The sequence below is a fragment of the Hemiscyllium ocellatum genome, chromosome 20 (assembly GCF_020745735.1).
Source record: "Hemiscyllium ocellatum isolate sHemOce1 chromosome 20, sHemOce1.pat.X.cur, whole genome shotgun sequence".
Classification (NCBI taxonomy): Eukaryota; Metazoa; Chordata; class Chondrichthyes; order Orectolobiformes; family Hemiscylliidae; genus Hemiscyllium; species Hemiscyllium ocellatum.
In genome coordinates this window covers 72,175,609-72,200,656 of record NC_083420.1, presented here as the reverse complement: position 1 = coordinate 72,200,656, position 25,048 = coordinate 72,175,609, and the positions used below count along the sequence as shown (strand labels likewise).

General features: G+C 60.0%; 1 protein-coding gene across 1 annotated transcript in view; it reads right to left on the bottom strand.

Annotated features, from left to right (window-relative positions):
* The window catches only part of LOC132825300 (prolyl 3-hydroxylase 1-like), a 215,583-nt gene that overhangs the window by 70,168 nt on the left and 120,367 nt on the right, over positions 1–25,048 (bottom strand). The window contains exons 2-3 of the mRNA XM_060840404.1: positions 22,659–22,748; positions 22,305–22,357 (exon numbers count right to left, since the gene is read on the bottom strand). Of these exons, the coding sequence (XP_060696387.1) occupies positions 22,305–22,357; positions 22,659–22,748 (143 nt within the window). The remainder of the gene's footprint in view (positions 1–22,304; positions 22,358–22,658; positions 22,749–25,048) is intronic.

Genomic DNA, 25,048 nt, shown 5'->3' with positions numbered 1-25,048 from the left:
CTGCACAGTCGTAGGGTGAGTGCTACGGGAATGCCACACAGTCGGGGGGTCAGTGCTGAGGGTGTACCGCACTGTCTAAGGGTCAGTGCTGTGCGACTGCCGCACTGCCGGAGGGTGAGTGCTGTGGGAGTGCCGCACTATCGGAGGGTCAGTGCTGAGGGATTGCTGCACTGCCGGAGGGTGAGTGCTGAGAGAGTGCCACACTGTCAGAAGATTAGTACTGAGTGAGCACTGCACTGTCGGCGGGTGAGTGCTACGGGAGTGCCACACTGTCGGAGGGTCAGTGCTGCGGGTGTACAGCACTGTCAGAGGGTCAGTGCTGGGGGAGGGGGCTTTGTCGGAAGGACAGTGTTGAGGGAGTGGGCATGGTTGGAAGGTCAGTCCTGAGGGATTTCGCACTGTTGGAGGTTCAGTACTGAGGGAGCACTGCACTGTCGGAGGGCCAGTGCTGAAGGAGTGCCGCACTGTCGGAGGGTCAGTGCTGAGGGATTTGGCACTGTTGGAGGGTCAGTACTAAGGGTGTGCGCACTGTTGGAGGTTCAGTACAGAGGGCGCACTGCACTGTTGGATGGTCAGTGCTGAGTGGGTGCCACACTGTCGGAGGGTCAGTGCTGAGGAAGTGCCACACTGTCGGAGAGTCAGTACTGAGTGAGCACTGCACTGTCGGAGGGTGAGTGCTGAGGGAGGGGGCTTTGTCTGAAGGACAGAGTTGAGGGAGTGGGCATGGTTGGAAGGTCAGTGCTGAGGGATTTGGCACTGTTGGAGGGTGAGTACTGAGGGATTGCCGCACTGTTGGAGGGTCCTTGCTGAGGGAGTGCCGCGCTGTCAGAGAGTCAGTGCTGAGGGAGCACTGCACTGTCGGAGGGTGAGTTCTGCGGGAGTGCCACACTGTCGGAGGGTCAGTGCTGAGGCGGGGGCTTTGTCGGAAGGAGAGTGCTGAGGGAGTGGGCATGGTCGGAGGGTCAGTGCTGAGGGATTTGGCACTGTTGGAGGGTGAGTCCTGTGGGTGTACGCACTGTTGGAGGTTCAGTACTGAGGGAGCACTGCACGGTCGGAGGGCCAGTGCTGAAGGGGTGCCTCACTGTTGGAGGGTCAGTGCTGAGGGCGTGCCGCACTGTCGGAGGGTCAGTGCTGTGGGAGTGCCGCACTGTCGGAGGTTCAGTGCTGTGGGTGTGCAGCACTGTCGGAAGGTCAGTGCTGAGTGAGTGCCGCACTGTCGGAGGGTCAGTGCTGAGGGATTGCTGCACTGCCGGAGGGTGAGTGCTGAGAGAGTGACGCACTGTCAGAAGGTCAGTACTGAGTGAGCACTGCACTGTCCGAGGTCAGTGCTGAGGGAGGGGGCTTTGTCGGAAGGACAGTGTTGAGGGAGTGGGCATGGTTGGAAGGTCAGTCCTGAGGGATTTGGCACTATTGGAGGGTCAGTACTGAGGGCGTGCGCACTTTTGGAGGTTCATTACTGAGGGAGCACTGCACTGTCGGAGGGCCAGTGCTGAGGGAGTGCTGCACTGTCGGAGGGTCAGTGCTGAGGGAGCACTGCACTGTCGGAGGGTGAGTTCTGCGGGAGTGCTACACTGTCAGAGGGTCAGTGCTAAGGGTGTGCCTCAATGACGGAAGGTCAGTACTGAGTGAGTGCCGCACTGTCGGAGGGTGAGTGCTGCGGGAGTGCCACACTGTCGGAGGTTCAGTGCTGTGGGTGTGCCGCACAGTTGGAGGTTCAGTACTAAGGGAGCACTGCACTGTCGGAGGGCCAGTGCTGAAGGAGTGTCGCACTGTCGGAGGGTCAGTGCTGAGTGAGTGCCGCACTGTCGGAGGGTCAGTGCTGTGGGAGTGCCGCACTGTCGGAGGGTGAGTACTGCAGGTGTACCACACTGTTGGAGGATCAGTGATGAGGGAGTGGGCACTGTCAGAGGGTCAGTGCGAAAGGAGTGGGCGCTGTCGGAGGTTCAGGACTGAGGGAGCGCTACAGAGCAGGAGGGTCAGTGCTGAGGGAGTGGACACTGTCAGATAGTCAGTGCTGAGGGAGTGCCGCACTGTCGGAGGGTCAGTGCTGAGGGAGCACTGCACTGACGGAGAGTGAGTTCTGCGGGAGTGCCACACTGTCAGAGGGTCAGTGCTGAGGGTGTACCGCACTGTCGGAGGGTCAGTGCTGAGGGATGGGGCTTTGTCTGAAGGACAGTGTTGAGGGAGGGGGCTTTGTTGGAAGGAATGTTCTGAGGGAGTGGGCATTGTCGGAGGGTCAGTGCTGAGGGATTTGGCACTGTTGGAGGGTGAGTCCTGAGGGAGTGCGCACTGTCGGAGGGTCAGTACTGAGGGAGCACTGCACTGTCGGAGGGCCAGTGCTGAAGGAGTGCCGCACTGTCGGAGGGTCAGTGTTGAGGGAGTGCCGCACTGCCGGAGAGTCAGTGCTGAGGGAGTACCGCACTGCCGGAGAGTCAGTGCTGAGGGAGTGCCGCACTGCCGGAGGCTGAGTGCTGAGGGTGTACCGCACTGTCTGAGGGTCAGTGCTGAGGGAGTGGGCACTGACAGACGGTCAGTGCTGAGGGAGTGGCCACTGCCAGAGCATCAGTGCTGAAGGGGAGGGCACGGTCAGAGGGTCAGTTCTGAGGGAGTGGGCACTGTTGGAGGTTGAGGACTGAGGGAGCACTGCACTGTGGGAGGGTCAGTGCTGACGGAGTGTTGCACTGTCGGAGGGTCAGTACTGAAGGAGTGCCACACTGTCGGAGGTTCAGTACTAAGGGAGAACTACATTGTGGGAGGGTCAGTGCTGAGGGAGTGGGCACTGTTGGAGGGTCATTGATGAGGGAGTGGACACTTTCGGAGTGTCAGTGCTGAGCGGGTAGGCACTGTCGGAGTGTCATTGCTGAGGGAGTGGGCACTGTCGGAGGGTCAGTGCTAAAGGAGTGGGCGCTGTCAGAGGGTCAGTGCTGAGGGAGTGTCCACTGTCAGATGGTCAGTGCTGAGGGAGTGCTGCACTGTCAGAGGGTCCGTGTTGAGGGCGTGCCGCACTGTCTGAGTGTCAGTGCTGAGGGAGTGCCGCACTGTCCGAGGGTCAGTGCTGAGGGTTTGCCGCACTGTCTGACGGTCAGTGCTGAAGGACTGCCACACTGTCGGAGCTTCAGTACTAAGGGAGCGCTACACTGTGGGAGGGTCAGTGCTGAGGCATTTGGAACTGTTGGAGGGTCAGTGCTGAGGGAGTGCCGCACTGTCGGAGGGTCAGTGCTGTGGGTGTGCCGCACTGTCGGAGGGTCAGTGCTGTGGGAGTGCCGCACTGTCGGAGGGTCAGTGCTGTGGGATTGCTGCACTGCCGGAGGGTGAGTGCTGAGAGAGTGACGCACTGTCAGAAGGTCAGTACTGAGTGAGCACTGCACTGTCCGAGGTCAGTGCTGAGGGAGGGGGCTTTGTCGAAAGGACAGTGTTGAGGGAGTGGGCATGGTTGGAAGGTCAGTCCTGAGGGATTTGGCACTATTGGAGGGTCAGTACTGAGGGCGTGCGCACTTTTGGAGGTTCATTACTGAGGGAGCACTGCACTGTCGGAGGGCCAGTGCTGAGGGAGTGCCGCACTGTCGGAGGGTCAGTGCTGAGGGAGCAATGCACTGTCGGAAGGTGAGTTCTGCGGGAGTGCCACACTGTTGGAGGGTCAGTGCTAAGGGTGAGCCTCAATGACGGAAGGTCAGTGCTGAGTGAGTGCCGCACTGTCGGAGGGTGAGTGCTGCGGGAGTGACACACTGTCGGAGGTTCAGTGCTGTGGGTGTGCCGCACTGTCAGAGGGTCAGTGCTGAGGGTGTGCCGCACTGTCGGAAGGTCAGTGCTGAGTGAGTGCCGCACTGTCAGAGGGTCAGTGCTGAGCGATTGCTGCACTGCCGGAGGGTGAGTGCTGAGAGAGTGACGCACTGTCAGAAGGTCAGTACTGAGTGAGCACTGCACTGTCGGAGGTCAATGCTGAGGGAGGGGGCTTTGTCGGAAGAACAGTGTTGAGGGAGTGGGCATGGTTGGAAGGTCAGTCCTGAGGGATTTGGCACTGTTGGAGGGTCAGTACTGAGGGCGTGCGCACTGTTGGAGGTTCAGTACTGAGGGAGCACTGAACTTTCGGAGGGTCAGTGCTGAGGGAGTGCCACACTGTCGGAGGCTCAGTGCTGAGGGAGTGCCGCACTGTCGGAGCGTCAGTGATGAGGGAGTGCCGCACTGTCGGAGGGTCAGTGCTGAGGGTGTGCGCACTGTTGGAGGTTCAGTACTAAGGGAGCACTGCACTGTCGGAGGGCCAGTGCTGAAGGAGTGTCGCACTGTGGGAGGGTCAGTGCTGTGGGAGTGCCGCACTGTCGGAGGGTGAGTACTGCGGGTGTACCACACTGTCGGAGGATCAGTGATGAGGGAGTGGGCACTGTCGGAGGGTCAGTGCTGAGAGCGTTGGCACTGTCGGAGGGTCAGTGCTAAAGGAGTGGGCGCTGTCGGAGGTTCAGGACTGAGGGAGCGCTACAGTGCAGGAGGGTCAGTGCTGAGGGAGTGGGCACTGTCAGATGGTCAGTGCTGAGGGAGTGCCGCACTGTCGGAGGGTCAGTGCTGAGGGAGCACTGCACTGTCGGAGGGTGAGTTCTGCGGGAGTGCCGCACTGTCGGAGGGTCAGTGCTGTGGGATTTGGCACTGTTGGAGGGTGAGTCCTGAGGGAGTGCGCACTGTTGGAGGTTCAGTACTGAGGGAGCACTGCACTGTCGGAGGGCCAGTGCTGAAGGAGTGCCGCACTGTCGGAGGGTCAGTGCTGAGGGAGTGCCGCACTGCCGGAGAGTAAGTGCTGAGGGAGTACCGCACTGCCGGAGAGTCAGTGCTGAGGGAGTGTCGCACTGCCGGAGGCTGAGTGCTGCGGGAATGCCACACTGTCGGAGGGTCAGTGCTGAGGATGTGCCGCACTGTCTGAGGGTCAGTGCTGAGGGAGTGGGCACTGACAGAGGGTCAGTGCTGAGGGAGTGGCCACTGTCAGAGCATCAGTGCTGAAGGGGAGGGCACGGTCAGAGGGACAGTGCTGAGGGAGTGGGCACTGTTGGAGGTTGAGGACTGAGGGAGCACTGCACTGTGGGAGGGTCAGTGCTGACGGAGTGTTGCACTGTCGGAGGGTCAGTACTGAAGGAGTGCCACACTGTCGGAGGTTCAGTACTAAGGGAGAACTACATTGTGGGAGGGTCAGTGCTGAGGGAGTGGGCACTGTCGGAGGGTCATTGATGAGGGAGTGGACACTTTCGGAGTGTCAGTGCTGAGCGGGTAGGCACTGTCGGAGTGTCATTGCTAAGGGAGTGGGCACTGTCGGAGGGTCAGTGCTAAAGGAGTGGGCGCTGTCAGAGGGTCAGTGCTGAGGGAGTGTCCACTGTCAGATGGTCAGTGCTGAGGGAGTGCTGCACTGCCAGAGGGTCAGTGTTGAGGGCGTGCCGCACTGTCTGAGTGTCAGTGCTGAGGGAGTGCCGCTCTGTCCGAGGGTCAGTGCTGAAGGACTGCCACACTGTCGGAGCTTCAGTACTAAGGGAGCGCTACACTGTTGGAGGGTCAGTGCTGAGGGATTTGGAACTGTTGGAGGCTCAGTGCTGAGGGAGTGCCGCACTGTCGGAGGGTCAGTGATGAGGGAGTGCCGCACTGTCGGAGGGTCAGTGCTGAGGGTGTGCGCACTGTTGGAGGTTCAGTACTAAGGGAGCACTGCACTGTCGGAGGGCCAGTGCTGAAGGAGTGTCGCACTGTGGGAGGGTCAGTGCTGTGGGAGTGCCGCACTGTCGGAGGGTGAGTACTGCGGGTGTACCACACTGTCGGAGGATCAGTGATGAGGGAGTGGGCACTGTCGGAGGGTCAGTGCTGAGAGCGTTGGCACTGTCGGAGGGTCAGTGCTAAAGGAGTGGGCGCTGTCGGAGGTTCAGGACTGAGGGAGCGCTACAGAGCAGGAGGGTCAGTGCTGAGGGAGTGGGCACTGTCAGATGGTCAGTGCTGAGGGAGTGCCGCACTGTCGGAGGGTCAGTGCTGAGGGAGCACTGCACTGTCGGAGGGTGAGTTCTGCGGGAGTGCCGCACTGTCGGAGGGTCAGTGCTGTGGGATTTGGCACTGTTGGAGGGTGAGTCCTGAGGGAGTGCGCACTGTCGGAGGGTCAGTGCTGTGGGAGTGCCGCACTGTCGGAAGGTGAGTGCTGTGGGAGTGCCGCACTGTCGGCGGGTCAGTGCTGAGGGTGTGCCCCACTGATGGAAGGTCAGTGCTGAGAGAGTGCCACACTGTCAGAAGGTCAGTACTGAGTGAGCAATGCACTGTCGGTGGGTGAGTGCTGCGGGAGTGCCACACTGTCGGAGGGTCAGTGCTGACGGTGTGCCGCACTGTCGGAAAGTCAGTGCTGAGGAGGGGGCTTTGTCGGAACGACAGTGTTGAGGGAGTGGGCATGGTTGGAAGGTCAGTGCTGAGGGATTTGGGACTGTTGGACGGTCAGTACTGAGGGCGTGCGCACTGGTGGAGGTTCAGTACTGAGGGAGCACTGCACTGTCGGAGGGTCAGTACTGAAGAAGTGCCACACTGTCGGAGGTTCAGTACTAAGGGAGAACTACATTATGGGAGGGTCAGTGCTGAGGGAGTGGGCACTGTCGGAGGGTCATTGATGAGGGAGTGGACACTTTCGGAGTGTCAGTGCTGAGCGGGTAGGCACTGTCGGAGTGTCATTGCTGAGGGAGTGGGCACTGTCGGAGGGTCAGTGCTAAAGGAGTGGGCGCTGTCAGAGGGTCAGTGCTGAGGGAGTGTCCACTGTCAGATGGTCAGTGCTGAGGGAGTGCTGCACTGTCAGAGGGTCCGTGTTGAGGGCGTGCCGCACTGTCTGAGTGTCAGTGCTGAGGGAGTGCCGCACTGTCCGAGGGTCAGTGCTGAGGGTTTGCCGCACTGTCTGACGGTCAGTGTTGAAGGACTGCCACACTGTCGGAGCTTCAGTACTAAGGGAGCGCTACACTGTGGGAGGGTCAGTGCTGAGGGATTTGGAACTGTTGGAGGGTCAGTGCTGAGGGAGTGCCGCACTGTCGGAGGGTCAGTGCTGTGGGAGTGCCGCACTGTCGGAGGGTCAGTGCTGTGGGTGTGCCGCACTGTCGGAGGGTCAGTGCTGTGGGAGTGCCGCACTGTCGGAGGGTCAGTGCTGTGGGAGTGCCGCACTGTCAGAGGGTGAGTGCTGTGGGAGTGCCACTCTGTCGGAGGGTCAGTGCTGTGGGTGTGCCGCACTGTCGGCGGGTCAGTGCTGAGGGTGTGCCGCACTGTCGGAAGGTCAGTGCTGAGGAGGGGGCTTTGTCGGAACGACAGTGTTGAGGGAGTGGGCATGGTTGGAAGGTCAGTGCTGAGGGATTTGGCACTGTTGGAGGGTCAGTACTGAGGGCGTGCGCACTGTTGGAGGTTCAGTACTGAGGGAGCACTGCACTGTCGGAGGGCCAGTGCTGAGGGAGTGCCGCACCGTCGGATGGTCAGTGCTGAGGGATTGCCGCACTGTTGGAGGGTCAGTGCTGAGGGAGCACTGCAATGTCGGAGGGTGAGTTCTGCGGGAGTGCCACACCCTCCGAGGGTCAGTGCTGAGGGAGGGGGCTTTGTCGGAAGGACAGTGTTAAGGGAGGGGGCTTTGTTGGAAGGAGAGTGCTGAGGGAGTGGGCATGGTCGGAGGGTCAGTGCTGAGGGATTTGGCACTGTTCGAGGGTGAGTCCTGAGGGAGTGCACAATGTTCGAGTTTCGGTACTGATGGAGCACTGCACTGTCAGAGGGCCAGTGCTGAAGGAATGCCGCAATGTCGGAGGGTCAGTGCTCAGGGAGTGCCGCACTGTCGGAGGGTGAGTGCTGTGGGAGTGCCACACTGTCGGAGGGTCAGTGCTGTGGGTGTGCCGCACTGCCAGAGGGTCAGTGCTGAGAGAGTGCCACACTGTCGGAGGGCCAGTGCTGAAGGAGTGCCGCACTGTCGGAGGGTCAGTGCTGAGGAAGTGCCGCACTGCCGGAGGGTCAGTGCTGAGGGAGTGCCGCACTGTTGGAGGGTGAGTCCTGAGGGCGTGCGCACTGTTGGAGGTTCAGTACTGAGGGAGTACTGCACGGTCGGAGGGCCAGTGCTGAAGGAGTGCCGCACTGTCGTAGCTTCAGTACTAAGGGAGCGCTAGACTGTGGGAGGGTCAGTGCTGAGGGATTTGGCACTGTTGGAGGGTCAGTGCTGAGAGAGTGCCGCACTGTCGGAGGGTCAGTGCTGAGGGTGTGCCGCACTGTCGGAAGGTCAGTGCTGAGTGAGTGCCGCACTGTCAGAATGTCAGTACTGAGCGAGCACTGCACTGTCGGAGGGTCAGTGCTGAGGGAGGGGGCTTTGTCAGAAGGACAGTGTTGAGGGAGTGGGCATGGTTGGAAGGTCAGTCCTGAGGGATTTGGCACTGTTGGAGGGTCAGTACTGAGGGCGTGCGCACTGTTGGAGGTTCAGTACTGAGGGAGCACTGCACTGTCGGAGGGCCAGTGCTGAGGGAGTGCCGCAATGTCGGATGGTCAGTGCTGAGGGATTGCCGTACTGTTGGAGGGTCAGTGCTGAGGGAGTGCCGCATTGTCGGAGGGCCAGTGCTGGGGGAGCACTGCAATGTCGGAGGGTCCATACTGAGGGAGTCCCACAATGTCAGAAGTTCAGTGCTGAGGCAGCGTCGCACTTTCGGAGGGTCAGTGCTCAGGGAGTGCCGCACTGTCGGAGGGTCGGTGCTGAGGGAGTGCCGCACTGTCGGAGGGTCAGTGCTGAGGGAGTGCCGCACTGTCGGAGGGTCAGTGCTGGGGGAGGGCCGCACTGTTGGAGGGTCCGTGGTGAGGGAAAGCCGGACTGTCGGAGGGTCAGTACTGAGGGAGAGCCGCACCGTCGGAGGGTCAGTGCTGAGGGAAAGCCGGACTGTCAGAGGGTCTGTGCTGAGGGAGAGCTGCACTGTTGGAGGGTCAGTGCTGAGGGAAAGCTGGACTGACGGAGGGTCTGTGCTGAGGGAGAGCTGCACTGTTGGAGGGTCAGTGCTGAGGGAGTGCCGCACTGTCGGAGGGTCAGTGCTGAGGGTGTGTCGCACTGTCGGAGGGTCGGTGCTGAGGGAGTGCCGCATTGTCGGAGGGTCAGTGCTGAGAGAGGTCTGCGCTGTCGGAGGGTCAGTGCTAATGGAGTGCCTTACTGTCGGAGGGCCAGTGCTGAGTGGGTGCCACACTGTTCGAAGGGCAGTGCTGAGGGAGGGGGCACTGTTGGAGGGTGAGTCCTGAGGGCGTGCGCACTGTTGGAGGTTCAGTACTGAGGGAGCACTGCATGGTCGGAGGGCCAGTGCTGAAGGAGTGCCGCACTGTCCGAGGGTCAGTGCTGAAGATGTGCCGCACATTCTGAGGGTCAGTGCTGAAGGAGTGCCACACTGTCGGAGCTTCAGTACTAAGGGAGCGCTACACTGTGGGAGGGTCAGTGCTGAGGGAGAGCTGCACTGTCGGAGGGTCAGTGCTGTGGGAGTGCCACACTGTCGGAGCTTCAGTACTAAGGGAGCGCTACACTGTGGGAGGGTCAGTGCTGAGGGAGAGCTGCACTGTCGGAGGGTCAGTGCTGTGGGAGTGCCACACTGTAGGAGGGTCAGTGCTGTGGGTGTGCCGCACTGTCAGAGGGTCAGTGCTGAGGGTGTGCCGCACTGTCGGAAGGTCAGTGCTGAGTGAGTGCCGCACTGTTGGAGGGTCAGTGCTGAGGGATTGCTGCACTGCCGGAGGGTGGGTGCTGAGAGAGTGACGCACTGTCGGAGGGTCAGTGCTGAGGGTGTGCGCACTGTTGGAGGTTCAGTACTAAGGGAGCACTGCACTGTCGGAGGGCCAGTGCTGAAGGAGTGTCGCACTGTGGGAGGGTCAGTGCTGTGGGAGTGCCGCACTGTCGGAGGGTGAGTACTGCGGGTGTACCACACTGTCGGAGGATCAGTGATGAGGGAGTGGGCACTGTCGGAGGGTCAGTGCTGAGAGCGTTGGCACTGTCGGAGGGTCAGTGCTAAAGGAGTGGGCGCTGTCGGAGGTTCAGGACTGAGGGAGCGCTACAGAGCAGGAGGGTCAGTGCTGAGGGAGTGGGCACTGTCAGATGGTCAGTGCTGAGGGAGTGCCGCACTGTCGGAGGGTCAGTGCTGAGGGAGCACTGCACTGTCGGAGGGTGAGTTCTGCGGGAGTGCCGCACTGTCGGAGGGTCAGTGCTGTGGGATTTGGCACTGTTGGAGGGTGAGTCCTGAGGGAGTGCGCACTGTCGGAGGGTCAGTGCTGTGGGAGTGCCGCACTGTCGGAAGGTGAGTGCTGTGGGAGTGCCGCACTGTCGGCGGGTCAGTGCTGAGGGTGTGCCCCACTGATGGAAGGTCAGTGCTGAGAGAGTGCCACACTGTCAGAAGGTCAGTACTGAGTGAGCAATGCACTGTCGGTGGGTGAGTGCTGCGGGAGTGCCACACTGTCGGAGGGTCAGTGCTGACGGTGTGCCGCACTGTCGGAAAGTCAGTGCTGAGGAGGGGGCTTTGTCGGAACGACAGTGTTGAGGGAGTGGGCATGGTTGGAAGGTCAGTGCTGAGGGATTTGGGACTGTTGGACGGTCAGTACTGAGGGCGTGCGCACTGGTGGAGGTTCAGTACTGAGGGAGCACTGCACTGTCGGAGGGTCAGTACTGAAGAAGTGCCACACTGTCGGAGGTTCAGTACTAAGGGAGAACTACATTATGGGAGGGTCAGTGCTGAGGGAGTGGGCACTGTCGGAGGGTCATTGATGAGGGAGTGGACACTTTCGGAGTGTCAGTGCTGAGCGGGTAGGCACTGTCGGAGTGTCATTGCTGAGGGAGTGGGCACTGTCGGAGGGTCAGTGCTAAAGGAGTGGGCGCTGTCAGAGGGTCAGTGCTGAGGGAGTGTCCACTGTCAGATGGTCAGTGCTGAGGGAGTGCTGCACTGTCAGAGGGTCCGTGTTGAGGGCGTGCCGCACTGTCTGAGTGTCAGTGCTGAGGGAGTGCCGCACTGTCCGAGGGTCAGTGCTGAGGGTTTGCCGCACTGTCTGACGGTCAGTGTTGAAGGACTGCCACACTGTCGGAGCTTCAGTACTAAGGGAGCGCTACACTGTGGGAGGGTCAGTGCTGAGGGATTTGGAACTGTTGGAGGGTCAGTGCTGAGGGAGTGCCGCACTGTCGGAGGGTCAGTGCTGTGGGAGTGCCGCACTGTCGGAGGGTCCGTGCTGTGGGTGTGCCGCACTGTCTGTGGGTCAGTGCTGTGGGAGTGCCGCACTGTCGGAGGGTCAGTGCTGTGGGAGTGCCGCACTGTCAGAGGGTGAGTGCTGTGGGAGTGCCACTCTGTCGGAGGGTCAGTGCTGTGGGTGTGCCGCACTGTCGGCGGGTCAGTGCTGAGGGTGTGCCGCACTGTCGGAAGGTCAGTGCTGAGGAGGGGGCTTTGTCGGAACGACAGTGTTGAGGGAGTGGGCATGGTTGGAAGGTCAGTGCTGAGGGATTTGGCACTGTTGGAGGGTCAGTACTGAGGGCGTGCGCACTGTTGGAGGTTCAGTACTGAGGGAGCACTGCACTGTCGGAGGGCCAGTGCTGAGGGAGTGCCGCACCGTCGGATGGTCAGTGCTGAGGGATTGCCGCACTGTTGGAGGGTCAGTGCTGAGGGAGCACTGCAATGTCGGAGGGTGAGTTCTGCGGGAGTGCCACACCCTCCGAGGGTCAGTGCTGAGGGAGGGGGCTTTGTCGGAAGGACAGTGTTAAGGGAGGGGGCTTTGTTGGAAGGAGAGTGCTGAGGGAGTGGGCATGGTCGGAGGGTCAGTGCTGAGGGATTTGGCACTGTTCGAGGGTGAGTCCTGAGGGAGTGCACAATGTTCGAGTTTCGGTACTGATGGAGCACTGCACTGTCAGAGGGCCAGTGCTGAAGGAATGCCGCAATGTCGGAGGGTCAGTGCTCAGGGAGTGCCGCACTGTCGGAGGGTGAGTGCTGTGGGAGTGCCACACTGTCGGAGGGTCAGTGCTGTGGGTGTGCCGCACTGCCAGAGGGTCAGTGCTGAGAGAGTGCCACACTGTCGGAGGGCCAGTGCTGAAGGAGTGCCGCACTGTCGGAGGGTCAGTGCTGAGGAAGTGCCGCACTGCCGGAGGGTCAGTGCTGAGGGAGTGCCGCACTGTTGGAGGGTGAGTCCTGAGGGCGTGCGCACTGTTGGAGGTTCAGTACTGAGGGAGTACTGCACGGTCGGAGGGCCAGTGCTGAAGGAGTGCCGCACTGTCGTAGCTTCAGTACTAAGGGAGCGCTAGACTGTGGGAGGGTCAGTGCTGAGGGATTTGGCACTGTTGGAGGGTCAGTGCTGAGAGAGTGCCGCACTGTCGGAGGGTCAGTGCTGAGGGTGTGCCGCACTGTCGGAAGGTCAGTGCTGAGTGAGTGCCGCACTGTCAGAATGTCAGTACTGAGCGAGCACTGCACTGTCGGAGGGTCAGTGCTGAGGGAGGGGGCTTTGTCAGAAGGACAGTGTTGAGGGAGTGGGCATGGTTGGAAGGTCAGTCCTGAGGGATTTGGCACTGTTGGAGGGTCAGTACTGAGGGCGTGCGCACTGTTGGAGGTTCAGTACTGAGGGAGCACTGCACTGTCGGAGGGCCAGTGCTGAGGGAGTGCCGCAATGTCGGATGGTCAGTGCTGAGGGATTGCCGTACTGTTGGAGGGTCAGTGCTGAGGGAGTGCCGCATTGTCGGAGGGCCAGTGCTGGGGGAGCACTGCAATGTCGGAGGGTCCATACTGAGGGAGTCCCACAATGTCAGAAGTTCAGTGCTGAGGCAGCGTCGCACTTTCGGAGGGTCAGTGCTCAGGGAGTGCCGCACTGTCGGAGGGTCGGTGCTGAGGGAGTGCCGCACTGTCGGAGGGTCAGTGCTGAGGGAGTGCCGCACTGTCGGAGGGTCAGTGCTGGGGGAGGGCCGCACTGTTGGAGGGTCCGTGGTGAGGGAAAGCCGGACTGTCGGAGGGTCAGTACTGAGGGAGAGCCGCACCGTCGGAGGGTCAGTGCTGAGGGAAAGCCGGACTGTCAGAGGGTCTGTGCTGAGGGAGAGCTGCACTGTTGGAGGGTCAGTGCTGAGGGAAAGCTGGACTGACGGAGGGTCTGTGCTGAGGGAGAGCTGCACTGTTGGAGGGTCAGTGCTGAGGGAGTGCCGCACTGTCGGAGGGTCAGTGCTGAGGGTGTGTCGCACTGTCGGAGGGTCGGTGCTGAGGGAGTGCCGCATTGTCGGAGGGTCAGTGCTGAGAGAGGTCTGCGCTGTCGGAGGGTCAGTGCTAATGGAGTGCCTTACTGTCGGAGGGCCAGTGCTGAGTGGGTGCCACACTGTTCGAAGGGCAGTGCTGAGGGAGGGGGCACTGTTGGAGGGTGAGTCCTGAGGGCGTGCGCACTGTTGGAGGTTCAGTACTGAGGGAGCACTGCATGGTCGGAGGGCCAGTGCTGAAGGAGTGCCGCACTGTCCGAGGGTCAGTGCTGAAGATGTGCCGCACATTCTGAGGGTCAGTGCTGAAGGAGTGCCACACTGTCGGAGCTTCAGTACTAAGGGAGCGCTACACTGTGGGAGGGTCAGTGCTGAGGGAGAGCTGCACTGTCGGAGGGTCAGTGCTGTGGGAGTGCCACACTGTCGGAGCTTCAGTACTAAGGGAGCGCTACACTGTGGGAGGGTCAGTGCTGAGGGAGAGCTGCACTGTCGGAGGGTCAGTGCTGTGGGAGTGCCACACTGTAGGAGGGTCAGTGCTGTGGGTGTGCCGCACTGTCAGAGGGTCAGTGCTGAGGGTGTGCCGCACTGTCGGAAGGTCAGTGCTGAGTGAGTGCCGCACTGTTGGAGGGTCAGTGCTGAGGGATTGCTGCACTGCCGGAGGGTGGGTGCTGAGAGAGTGACGCACTGTCAGAAGGTCAGTACTGAGTGAGCACTACACTGTCGGAGGGTCAGTGCTGAGGAAGGGGGCTTTGTCTGAACGACAGTGTTGAGGGAGTGGGCATGGTTGGAAGGTCAGTCCTGAGGGATTTGGCACTGTTGGAGGGTCAGTACTGAGGGCGTGCGCACTGTTGGAGGTTCAGTACTGAGGGAGCACTGCACTGTCGGAGGGCCAGTGCTGAGGGAGTGCCGCACTGTCGGATGGTCAGTGCTGAGGGATTGCTGCACTGTTGGAGGGTCAGTGCTGAGGGAGTGCCGCACTGTCGGAGGGCCAGTGCTGAGGGAGCACTGCAATGTCGGAGGGTCCATACTGAGGGAGTCCCACACTGTCAGAGGTTCAGTGCTGAGGCAGCGTCGCACATTCGGAGGGTCAGTGCTCAGGGAGTGCCGCACTGTCGGAGGGTCAGTGCTGGGGGAGGGCCGGACTTTCGGAGGGTCAGTGCTGAGGGAGTGCCGCACTGTCGGAGGGTCCGTGGTGAGGGAAAGCCGGACTGTCGGAGGGTCAATACTGAGGGAGAGCCGCACTGTCAGAGGGTCAGTGCTGAGGGAGGGCCGCACTGTCGGAGGGTCTGTGCTGAGGGAGAGCTGCACTGTCGGAGGGTCAGTGCTGAGGGAGTACCGCACTGTCGGAGGGTCAGTGCTGAGGGAGTGTCGCACTGTTGGAGGGTCAGTACTGTAGGGAGTGCCGCATTGTCGGAGGGTCAGTGCTGAGGGAGGGCCGCACTGTCGGAGGGTCTGTGCTGAGGGAGAGCTGCGCTGTCGGAGGGTCCGTACTGAGGGAGTGTTGCACTGTCGGAGAGTCAGTGCTGAGGGAATGCCGTGTGGTCGGTGGGTCAGTGCTGAGGGAGTGAGCAATGTCGGAGGGTCATTGTTGAGGGAGTGGGCACTGTCGGAGGGTCAGTACTGAGGGATGGGTACTGTCGAAGGGTAAGTGCTGAAGGAGTGGGTACTGCCTGAGGGTCAGTGCCGAGGGAGTGGGCACTGTCGGAGGGTCCGTGCTAATGGAGTGGGCACTGTCAGGTGGTCAGTGCTGAGGGAGTGGCAATGTGAGAGTGTCAGTGCTGAGGGAGGGTGCACTGTCGGAGGGTAAGTGCCGAGGTGGTGCCACTCTGTCGGAGGGTCAGTGTTAAAGGAGTAGGCAATGTTAGAGGTCAGTGCTGCGGGAGTGTGCACTGTCGGAGGGTCAGTGCTGAGGGACTGTGCACTGTCGGAGGGTCAGTGCTGAGCGGGTGCCACACTGTTGGAGGGTCAGTGCTGAGGGAAAGCTGCACTGTCGGAGGGTCAGTGCTGAGGGAGTACCGCACTGTTGGAGGGTCGGTGCTGAGAGAGAGCCGCACTGTCGGAGGGTCAGTGCTGAGGGATTGCTGCACTGCCGGAGGGTGAGTGCTGAGAGAGTGACGCACTGTCAGAAGGTCAGTACTGAGTGAGCACTGCACTGTCGGAGGTCAATGCTGAGGGAGGGGGCTTTGTCGGAAGGACAGTGTTGAGGGAGTGGGCATGGTTGGAAGGTCAGTCCTGAGGGATTTGGCACTGTTGGAGGGTCAGTACTGAGGGCGTGCGCACTGTTGGAGGTTCAGTACTGAGGGAGCACTGAACTTTCGGAGGGTCAGTGCTGAGGGAGTGCCACACTGTCGGAGGCTCAGTGCTGAGGGAGTGCCGCACTGTCGGAGCGTCAGTGATGAGGGAGTGCCGCACTGTCGGAGGGTCAGTGCTGAGGGTGTGCGCACTGTTGGAGGTTCAGTACTAAGGGAGCACTGCTCTGTCGGAGGGCCAGTGCTGAAGGAGTGTCGCACTGTGGGAGGGTCAGTGCTGTGGGAGTGCCGCACTGTCGGAGGGTGAGTACTGCGGGTGTACCACACTGTCGGAGGATCAGTGATGAGGGAGTGGGCACTGTCGGAGGGTCAGTGCTGAGAGCGTTGGCACTGTCGGAGGGTCAGTGCTAAAGGAGTGGGCGCTGTCGGAGGTTCAGGACTGAGGGAGCGCTACAGTGCAGGAGGGTCAGTGCTGAGGGAGTGGGCACTGTCAGATGGTCAGTGCTGAGGGAGTGCCGCACTGTCGGAGGGTCAGTGCTGAGGGAGCACTGCACTGTCGGAGGGTGAGTTCTGCGGGAGTGCCGCACTGTCGGAGGGTCAGTGCTGTGGGATTTGGCACTGTTGGAGGGTGAGTCCTGAGGGAGTGCGCACTGTTGGAGGTTCAGTACTGAGGGAGCACTGCACTGTCGGAGGGCCGGTGCTGAAGGAGTGCCGCACTGTCGGAGGGCCGGTGCTGAAGGAGTGCCGCACTGTCGGAGGGTCAGTACTGAAGGAGTGCCACACTGTCGGAGGTTCAGTACTAAGGGAGAACTACATTGTGGGAGGGTCAGTGCTGAGGGAGTGGGCACTGTCGGAGTGTCATTGCTGAGGGAGTGGGCACTGTCGGAGGGTCAGTGCTAAAGGAGTGGGCGCTGTCAGAGGGTCAGTGCTGAGGGAGTGTCCACTGTCAGATGGTCAGTGCTGAGGGAGTGCTGCACTGCCAGAGGGTCAGTGTTGAGGGCGTGCCGCACTGTCTGAGTGTCAGTGCTGAGGGAGTGCCGCTCTGTCCGAGGGTCAGTGCTGAAGGACTGCCACACTGTCGGAGCTTCAGTACTAAGGGAGCGCTACACTGTTGGAGGGTCAGTGCTGAGGGATTTGGAACTGTTGGAGGCTCAGTGCTGAGGGAGTGCCGCTCTGTCGGAGGGTCAGTGATGAGGGAGTGCTGCACTGTCGGAGGGTCAGTGCTGAGGGTGTGCGCACTGTTGGAGGTTCAGTACTAAGGGAGCACTGCACTGTCGGAGGGCCAGTGCTGAAGGAGTGTCGCACTGTGGGAGGGTCAGTGCTGTGGGAGTGCCGCACTGTCGGAGGGTCAGTGCTGTGGGTGTGCCGCACTGTCGGAGGGTCAGTGCTGTGGGAGTGCCGCACTGTCGGAGGGTGAGTGCTGTGGGAGTGCCGCACTGTCGGCGGGTCAGTGCTGAGGGTGTGCCCCACTGATGGAAGGTCAGTGCTGAGAGAGTGCCACACTGTCAGAAGGTTAGTACTGAGTGAGCAATGCACTGTCGGTGGGTGAGTGCTGCGGGAGTGCCACACTGTCGGAGGGTCAGTGCTGACGGTGTGCCGCACTGTCGGAAAGTCAGTGCTGAGGAGGGGGCTTTGTCGGAACGACAGTGTTGAGGGAGTGGGCATGGTTGGAAGGTCAGTGCTGAGGGATCTGGGACTGTTGGACGGTCAGTACTGAGGGCGTGCGCACTGGTGGAGGTTCAGTACTGAGGGAGCACTGCACTGTCGGAGGGTCAGTACTGAAGAAGTGCCACACTGTCGGAGGTTCAGTACTAAGGGAGAACTACATTATGGGAGGGTCAGTGCTGAGCGGGTAGGCACTGTCGGAGTGTCATTGCTGAGGGAGTGGGCACTGTCGGAGGGTCAGTGCTAAAGGAGAAGGGCGCTGTCAGAGGGTCAGTGCTGAGGGAGTGTCCACTGTCAGATGGTCAGTGCTGAGGGAGTGCTGCACTGTCAGAGGGTCCGTGTTGAGGGCGTGCCGCACTGTCTGAGTGTCAGTGCTGAGGGAGTGCCGCACTGTCCGAGGGTCAGTGCTGAGGGTTTGCCGCACTGTCTGACGGTCAGTGTTGAAGGACTGCCACACTGTCGGAGCTTCAGTACTAAGGGAGCGCTACACTGTGGGAGGGTCAGTGCTGAGGGATTTGGAACTGTTGGAGGGTCAGTGCTGAGGGAGTGCCGCACTGTCGGAGGGTCAGTGCTGTGGGAGTGCCGCACTGTCGGAGGGTCAGTGCTGTGGGTGTGCCGCACTGTCGGAGGGTCAGTGCTGTGGGAGTGCCGCACTGTCGGAGGGTCAGTGCTGTGGGAGTGCCGCACTGTCAGAGGGTGAGTGCTGTGGGAGTGCCACTCTGTCGGAGGGTCAGTGCTGTGGGTGTGCCGCACTGTGGGCGGGTCAGTGCTGAGGGTGTGCCGCACTGTCGGAAGGTCAGTGCTGAGGAGGGGGCTTTGTCGGAACGACAGTGTTGAGGGAGTGGGCATGGTTGGAAGGTCAGTGCTGAGGGATTTGGCACTGTTGGAGGGTCAGTACTGAGGGCGTGCGCACTGTTGGAGGTTCAGTACTGAGGGAGCACTGCACTGTCGGAGGGCCAGTGCTGAGGGAGTGCCGCACCGTCGGATGGTCAGTGCTGAGGGATTGCCGCACTGTTGGAGGGTCAGTGCTGAGGGAGCACTGCAATGTCGGAGGGTGAGTTCTGCGGGAGTGCCACACCCTCCGAGGGTCAGTGCTGAGGGAGGGGGCTTTGTCGGAAGGACAGTGTTAAGGGAGGGGGCTTTGTTGGAAGGAGAGTGCTGAGGGAGTGGGCATGGTCGGAGGGTCAGTGCTGAGGGATTTGGCACTGTTCGAGGGTGAGTCCTGAGGGAGTGCACAATGTTCGAGTTTCGGTACTGATGGAGCACTGCACTGTCAGAGGGCCAGTGCTGAAGGAATGCCGCAATGTCGGAGGGTCAGTGCTCAGGGAGTGCCGCACTGTCGGAGGGTGAGTGCTGTGGGAGTGCCACACTGTCGGAGGGTCAGTGCTGTGGGTGTGCCGCACTGTCAGAGGGTCAGTGCTGAGAGAGTGCCACACTGTCGGAGGGCCAGTGCTGAAGGAGTGCCGCACTGTCGGAGGGTCAGTGCTGAGGGAGTGCCGCACTGCCGGAGGGTCAGTGCTGAGGGAGTGCCGCACTGTTGGAGGGTGAGTCCTGAGGGCGTGCGCACTGTTGGAGGTTCAGTACTGAGGGAGTACTGCACGGTCGGAGGGCCAGTGCTGAAGGAGTGCCGCACTGTCGTAGCTTCAGTACTAAGGGAGCGCTAGACTGTGGGAGGGTCAGTGCTGAGGGATTTGGCACTGTTGGAGGGTCAGTGCTGAGAGAGTGCCGCACTGTCGGAGGGTCAGTGCTGAGGGTGTGCCGCACTGTCGGAAGGTCAGTGCTGAGTGAGTGCCGCACTGTCAGAAGGTCAGTACTGAGCGAGCACTGCACTGTCGGAGGGTCAGTGCTGAGGGAGGGGGCTTTGTCAGAAGGACAGTGTTGAGGGAGTGGGCATGGTTGGAAGGTCAGTCCTGAGGGATTTGGCACTGTTGGAGGGTCAGTACTGAGGGCGTGCGCACTGTTGGAGGTTCAGTACTGAGGGAGCACTGCACTGTCGGAGGGCCAGTGCTGAGGGAGTGCCGCACTGTCGGATGGTCAGTGCTGAGGGATTGCCGTACTGTTGGAGGGTCAGTGCTGAGGGAGTGCCGCACTGTCGGAGGGCCAGTGCTGGGGGAGCACTGCAATGTCGGAGGGTCCATACTGAGGGAGTCCCACAATGTCAGAAGTTCAGTGCTGAGGCAGCGTCGCACTTTCGGAGGGTCAGTGCTCAGGGAGTGCCGCACTGTCGGAGGGTCGGTGCTGAGGGAGTGCCGCACTGTCGGAGGGTCAGTGCTGAGGGAGTGCCGCACTGTCGGAGGGTCAGTGCTGGGGGAGGGCCGCACTGTTGGAGGGTCCGTGGTGAGGGAAAGCCGGACTGTCGGAGGGTCAGTACTGAGGGAGAGCCGCACTGTCGGAGGGTCAGTGCTGAGGGAGGGCCGCACCGTCGGAGGGTCAGTGCTGAGGGAAAGCCGGACTGTCAGAGGGTCTGTGCTGAGGGAGAGCTGCACTGTTGGAGGGTCAGTGCTGAGGGAAAGCCGGACTGACGGAAGTTCTGTGCTGAGGGAGAGCTGCACTGTTGGAGGGTCAGTGCTGAGGGAGTGCCGCATTGTCGGAGGGTCAGTGCTGAGAGAGGTCTGCGCTGTCGGAGGGTCAGTGCTAATGGAGTGCCTTACTGTCGGAGGGTCAGTGCTGAGCGGGTGCCACACTGTCGGAAGGGCAGTGCTGAGGGAGGGGGCACTGTTGGAGGGTGAGTCCTGAGGGCGTGCGCACTGTTGGAGGTTCAGTACTGAGGGAGCACTGCATGGTCGGAGGGCCAGTGCTGAAGGAGTGCCGCACTGTCCGAGGGTCAGTGCTGAAGATGTGCCGCACATTCTGAGGGTCAGTGCTGAAGGAGTGCCACACTGTCGGAGCTTCAGTACTAAGGGAGCGCTACACTGTGGGAGGGTCAGTGCTGAGGGAGAGCTGCACTGTCGGAGGGTCAGTGCTGTGGGAGTGCCACACTGTCGGAGCTTCAGTACTAAGGGAGCGCTACACTGTGGGAGGGTCAGTGCTGAGGGAGAGCTGCACTGTCGGAGGGTCAGTGCTGTGGGAGTGCCACACTGTAGGAGGGTCAGTGCTGTGGGTGTGCCGCACTGTCGGAGGGTCAGTGCTGAGGGTGTGCCGCACTGTCGGAAGGTCAGTGCTGAGTGAGTGCCGCACTGTTGGAGGGTCAGTGCTGAGGGATTGCTGCACTGCCGGAGGGTGGGTGCTGAGAGAGTGACGCACTGTCAGAAGGTCAGTACTGAGTGAGCACTACACTGTCGGAGGGTCAGTGCTGAGGAAGGGGGCTTTGTCTGAACGACAGTGTTGAGGGAGTGGGCATGGTTGGAAGGTCAGTCCTGAGGGATTTGGCACTGTTGGAGGGTCAGTACTGAGGGCGTGCGCACTGTTGGAGGTTCAGTACTGAGGGAGCACTGCACTGTCGGAGGGCCAGTGCTGAGGGAGTGCCGCACTGTCGGATGGTCAGTGCTGAGGGATTGCTGCACTGTTGGAGGGTCAGTGCTGAGGGAGTGCCGCACTGTCGGAGGGCCAGTGCTGAGGGAGCACTGCAATGTCGGAGGGTCCATACTGAGGGAGTCCCACACTGTCAGAAGTTCAGTGCTGAGGCAGCGTCGCACTTTCGGAGGGTCAGTGCTCAGGGAGTGCCGCACTGTCGGAGGGTCAGTGCTGGGGGAGGGCCGGACTTTCGGAGGGTCAGTGCTGAGGGAGTGCCGCACTGTCGGAGGGTCCGTGGTGAGGGAAAGCCGGACTGTCGGAGGGTCAGTACTGAGGGAGAGCCGCGCTGTCGGAGGGTCAGTGCTGAGGGAGGGCCGCACCGTCGGATGGTTAGTGCTGAGGGAAAGCCAGACTGACAGAAGGTCAGTGCTGAGGGAAAGCCGCACTGTCAGAGGGTCAGTGCTGAGGGAGGGCCGCACTGTCGGAGGGTCTGTGCTGAGGGAGAGCTGCACTGTCGGAGGGTCAGTGCTGAGGGAGTACCGCACTGTCGGAGGGTCAGTACTGTAGGGAGTGCCGCATTGTCGGAGGGTCAGTGCTGAGGGAGGGCCGCACTGTCGGAGGGTCTGTGCTGAGGGAGAGCTGCGCTGTCGGAGGGTCCGTACTGAGGGAGTGTTGCACTGTCGGAGAGTCAGTGCTCAGGGAATGCCGTGTGGTCGGTGGGTCAGTGCTGAGGGAGTGAGCAATGTCGGAGGGTCATTGTTGAGGGAGTGGGCACTGTCGGAGGGTCAGTACTGAGGGATGGGTACTGTCGAAGGGTAAGTGCTGAAGGAGTGGGTACTGCCTGAGGGTCAGTGCCGAGGGAGTGGGCACTGTTGGAGGGTCCGTGCTAATGGAGTGGGCACTGTCAGGTGGTCAGTGCTGAGGGAGTGGCAATGTGAGAGTGTCAGTGCTGAGGGAGGGTGCACTGTCGGAGGGTCAGTGCCGAGGTGGTGCCACTCTGTCGGAGGGTCAGTGTTAAAGGAGTAGGCAATGTTAGAGGTCAGTGCTGCGGGAGTGTGCACTGTCGGAGGGCCAGTGCTGAGGGACTGCGCACTGTCGGAGGGTCAGTGCTGAGCGGGTGCCACACTGTTGGAGGGTCAGTGCTGAGGGAAAGCTGCACTGTCGGAGGGTCAGTGCTGAGGGAGTACCGCACTGTTGGAGGGTCGGTGCTGAGAGAGAGCCGCACTGTCGGAGGGTCAGTGCTGAGGGATTGCTGCACTGCCGGAGGGTGAGTGCTGAGAGAGTGACGCACTGTTGGAGGGTCGGTGCTGAGAGAGAGCCGCACTGTCGGAGGGTCAGTGCTGAGGGAAAGCCGGATTATCGGAGGGTCAGTGTTGAGGGAGGGCCACACTGTCGGAGGGTCAGTACTGAGGGAGTGCCGCACTGTCAGATGGTCAGTGCTGAGGGAGGGCCGCACTGTCGGAGGGTCAGTGCTGAGAGAGTGCCGCACTGTTGGGGATTCAGTGCTGAGAGAGTGCCTCACTGTCGGAGGGTCAGTGCTGAGGGAGGGCTGCACTGTCGGAGGGGCGTGCTGAGGGAGTGCTGCACTGTCGGAGGGTCAGTTGTGAGGGAGTACCGCACTATCGGAGGGTCAGTACTGAGGGACAGCTGCACTGTCGGAGGGTCAGTGCTGAGGGAGTGTCGCACTGTCGGAGGGTCAGTGCGGAGGGAGTGTCGCACTGTCGGAGGGTCAGTGCGGAGGGAGAGTGTACTCAGCGAGGTACCTGCTGTTGTTTTGAACCGAATGCGGAATTAGTTCACGAGGCGTCCAGGAATCCTGAGAATACACAATTCAGAGAGTGTTCACAAGTTAGAAAGTTTTCAACTTTTAACCCTCACCTTTTCTCCACCTTGAAACGAGACAGAGAAAGAGACTGAGAGAGAGAGGGAGGGGGAGGAAGAGAGAGAGAGAGAGAGAGAGAGAGAGACAGAGAGAGAGAGAGAGAGAGAGAGAGACAGTGAGAGAAGGATCTGGTGGGGAGGGAAGATAGAGAGAGAGAGGGGGCGAGAGAGAGAGAGGAGAGAAAAAGAGAGAGAGAAGGATGGCAAGAGAGAGAGAGAGATTTTCCGGGTCTTACCGGATCAATGAAGTGATGTCCGAGAGACTCCACAGCGAGATACAACATCTCCTTCTGTAAGAGGGACTCCTCAATATAACCTTTAATATTCTGGAAAACAGGAAAAGGATGAGAGAGGGTGGGGAGGGGGAGGAGAGCGAGAAAGCGACAAAATGGGCAGACAGACATAGACATACACACACAGACAAATAAACACACACACAGACACACACAGAGACACACACACGCACACAGCGACACACACAGACACACACACACACACACGCACAGACCCACAGAGACACATACACATGCACACATAGACACACACAGAGACACACAGGCACACAGAGACACACACACACACCGACACACACAGACGCACATTGACACAGAGACACACGCACACAGAGACACAGACACTCACACGCACAGATACACACACACACAGACACACACGCACGCAGAGACACATCGAGACACACAGTGAAACACACACATACACACACAGAGACACACACACACGCACACAGACACACATAGAGACACACACAGAAACACACACATACACACACGGAGACACACACACAGACACACGGAGACATGCACACACAGAGAGACACAGAGGCACACAGTGACACACACAGACACACATGCGCACAGAGATACAGACACACATAGGGACACATACAGACACACAAATATGCACACACAGACACGCACACACAGACACACAGCCACACTCACACACACAGACACACAAACATGCACAGACACAGCACATAGACACTGAGACACAGCCACACAGACACAGACATGCACACAGAGACACAGACACACGCACAATCACACAGACACTGACACACTCAGAAACACACGCACGCACACACAGACCCACGCACCCTGCACAGACACACACACGCACACAGTGACACACACACACAGACACACATGCACACAGTGACACACACACAGAGAGTCACACACACACACACAGTGACACACACACACACAGATACATGGAGACACAGAGTCACACACACGCACACAGTGACACACACAAACACACAGACACATGCACATGCATACAGAGACACACACAGAGAGAAACACACACACACGCACTCAGAGACACACACACACGCACAGACACAAAGACACAGCCACACTCTCACAGACAGACACACACATGAACACACACATGCACAGACACAGAAACACAGCGCCACACATACGTATACACGCACACACAGATACACAGACACGCACACAGAGACACACAGACACACGTACAATCACAGACACACACACACACACACACACTCAGAAACATACACCAAACACACACAGACACACACACGCATGCACACAGACACACACATACGGAGACACACACATGCACACAGTGACACACGCACACGGAGACACACGCAGTGACACACACACAGATACATACACACATGCACACAGAGACACACACAGACTCATGGAGACACACACATAAACACACGCACACAGTGACACACACACAGACACAGACACGCACACACAGAGACACAGCCACACATACATGAACCAATACATGCACACACACATGCACACACAGACGCGCACACATAAACACAGATACACGCACAACCACATAGACAGACACAAAGACACACACGTACACAGAGAAAACACACACAGGCACACAGAGACACACACACATGCACACAAATAGACACAGAGACACAGCCACACTCTCACATACAGACACACACACATGCACAGACACACGCACATAGACACTGAGACACAGCCCCACACACACATGCACACACGCACGCACACGGACACACACACACGCACAAAGAGACACACAAACACACAACAGACACACAGACGCACACGCAGACGCAGAGAGACACACACAGACACACACACTCCACCCAATCCCCACACACACACATACACACACTCCATCCAATCCCCAACCACACACACAAACACACACACACTCCCTCCAATCCCCACACACAGACACACACACACTCCCCCCAATCCCCACACACAGACACACACACACTCCCCCCAATCCACACACACAGACACACACACACACTCCATCCAATCCCCAACCACACACACAAACACACACACACTCCCTCCAATCCCCACATACACACAAAGACAGACACACACTCCCCCGAATCCCCACACACACACTCCCCCAAATCTCCACACGCACACACTCCCCCAATCCCCACAGACACACACACTCCCCCCAATCCCCACACACACAGACACACACACTCCCCCCCAATAACCAAACACACAGACACACACACACTTCACCCAATCCCCACACACACAGTCACAGACACACTCCCCCCAATCCCCCCACACACACTCCCCCAAATCTCCACACA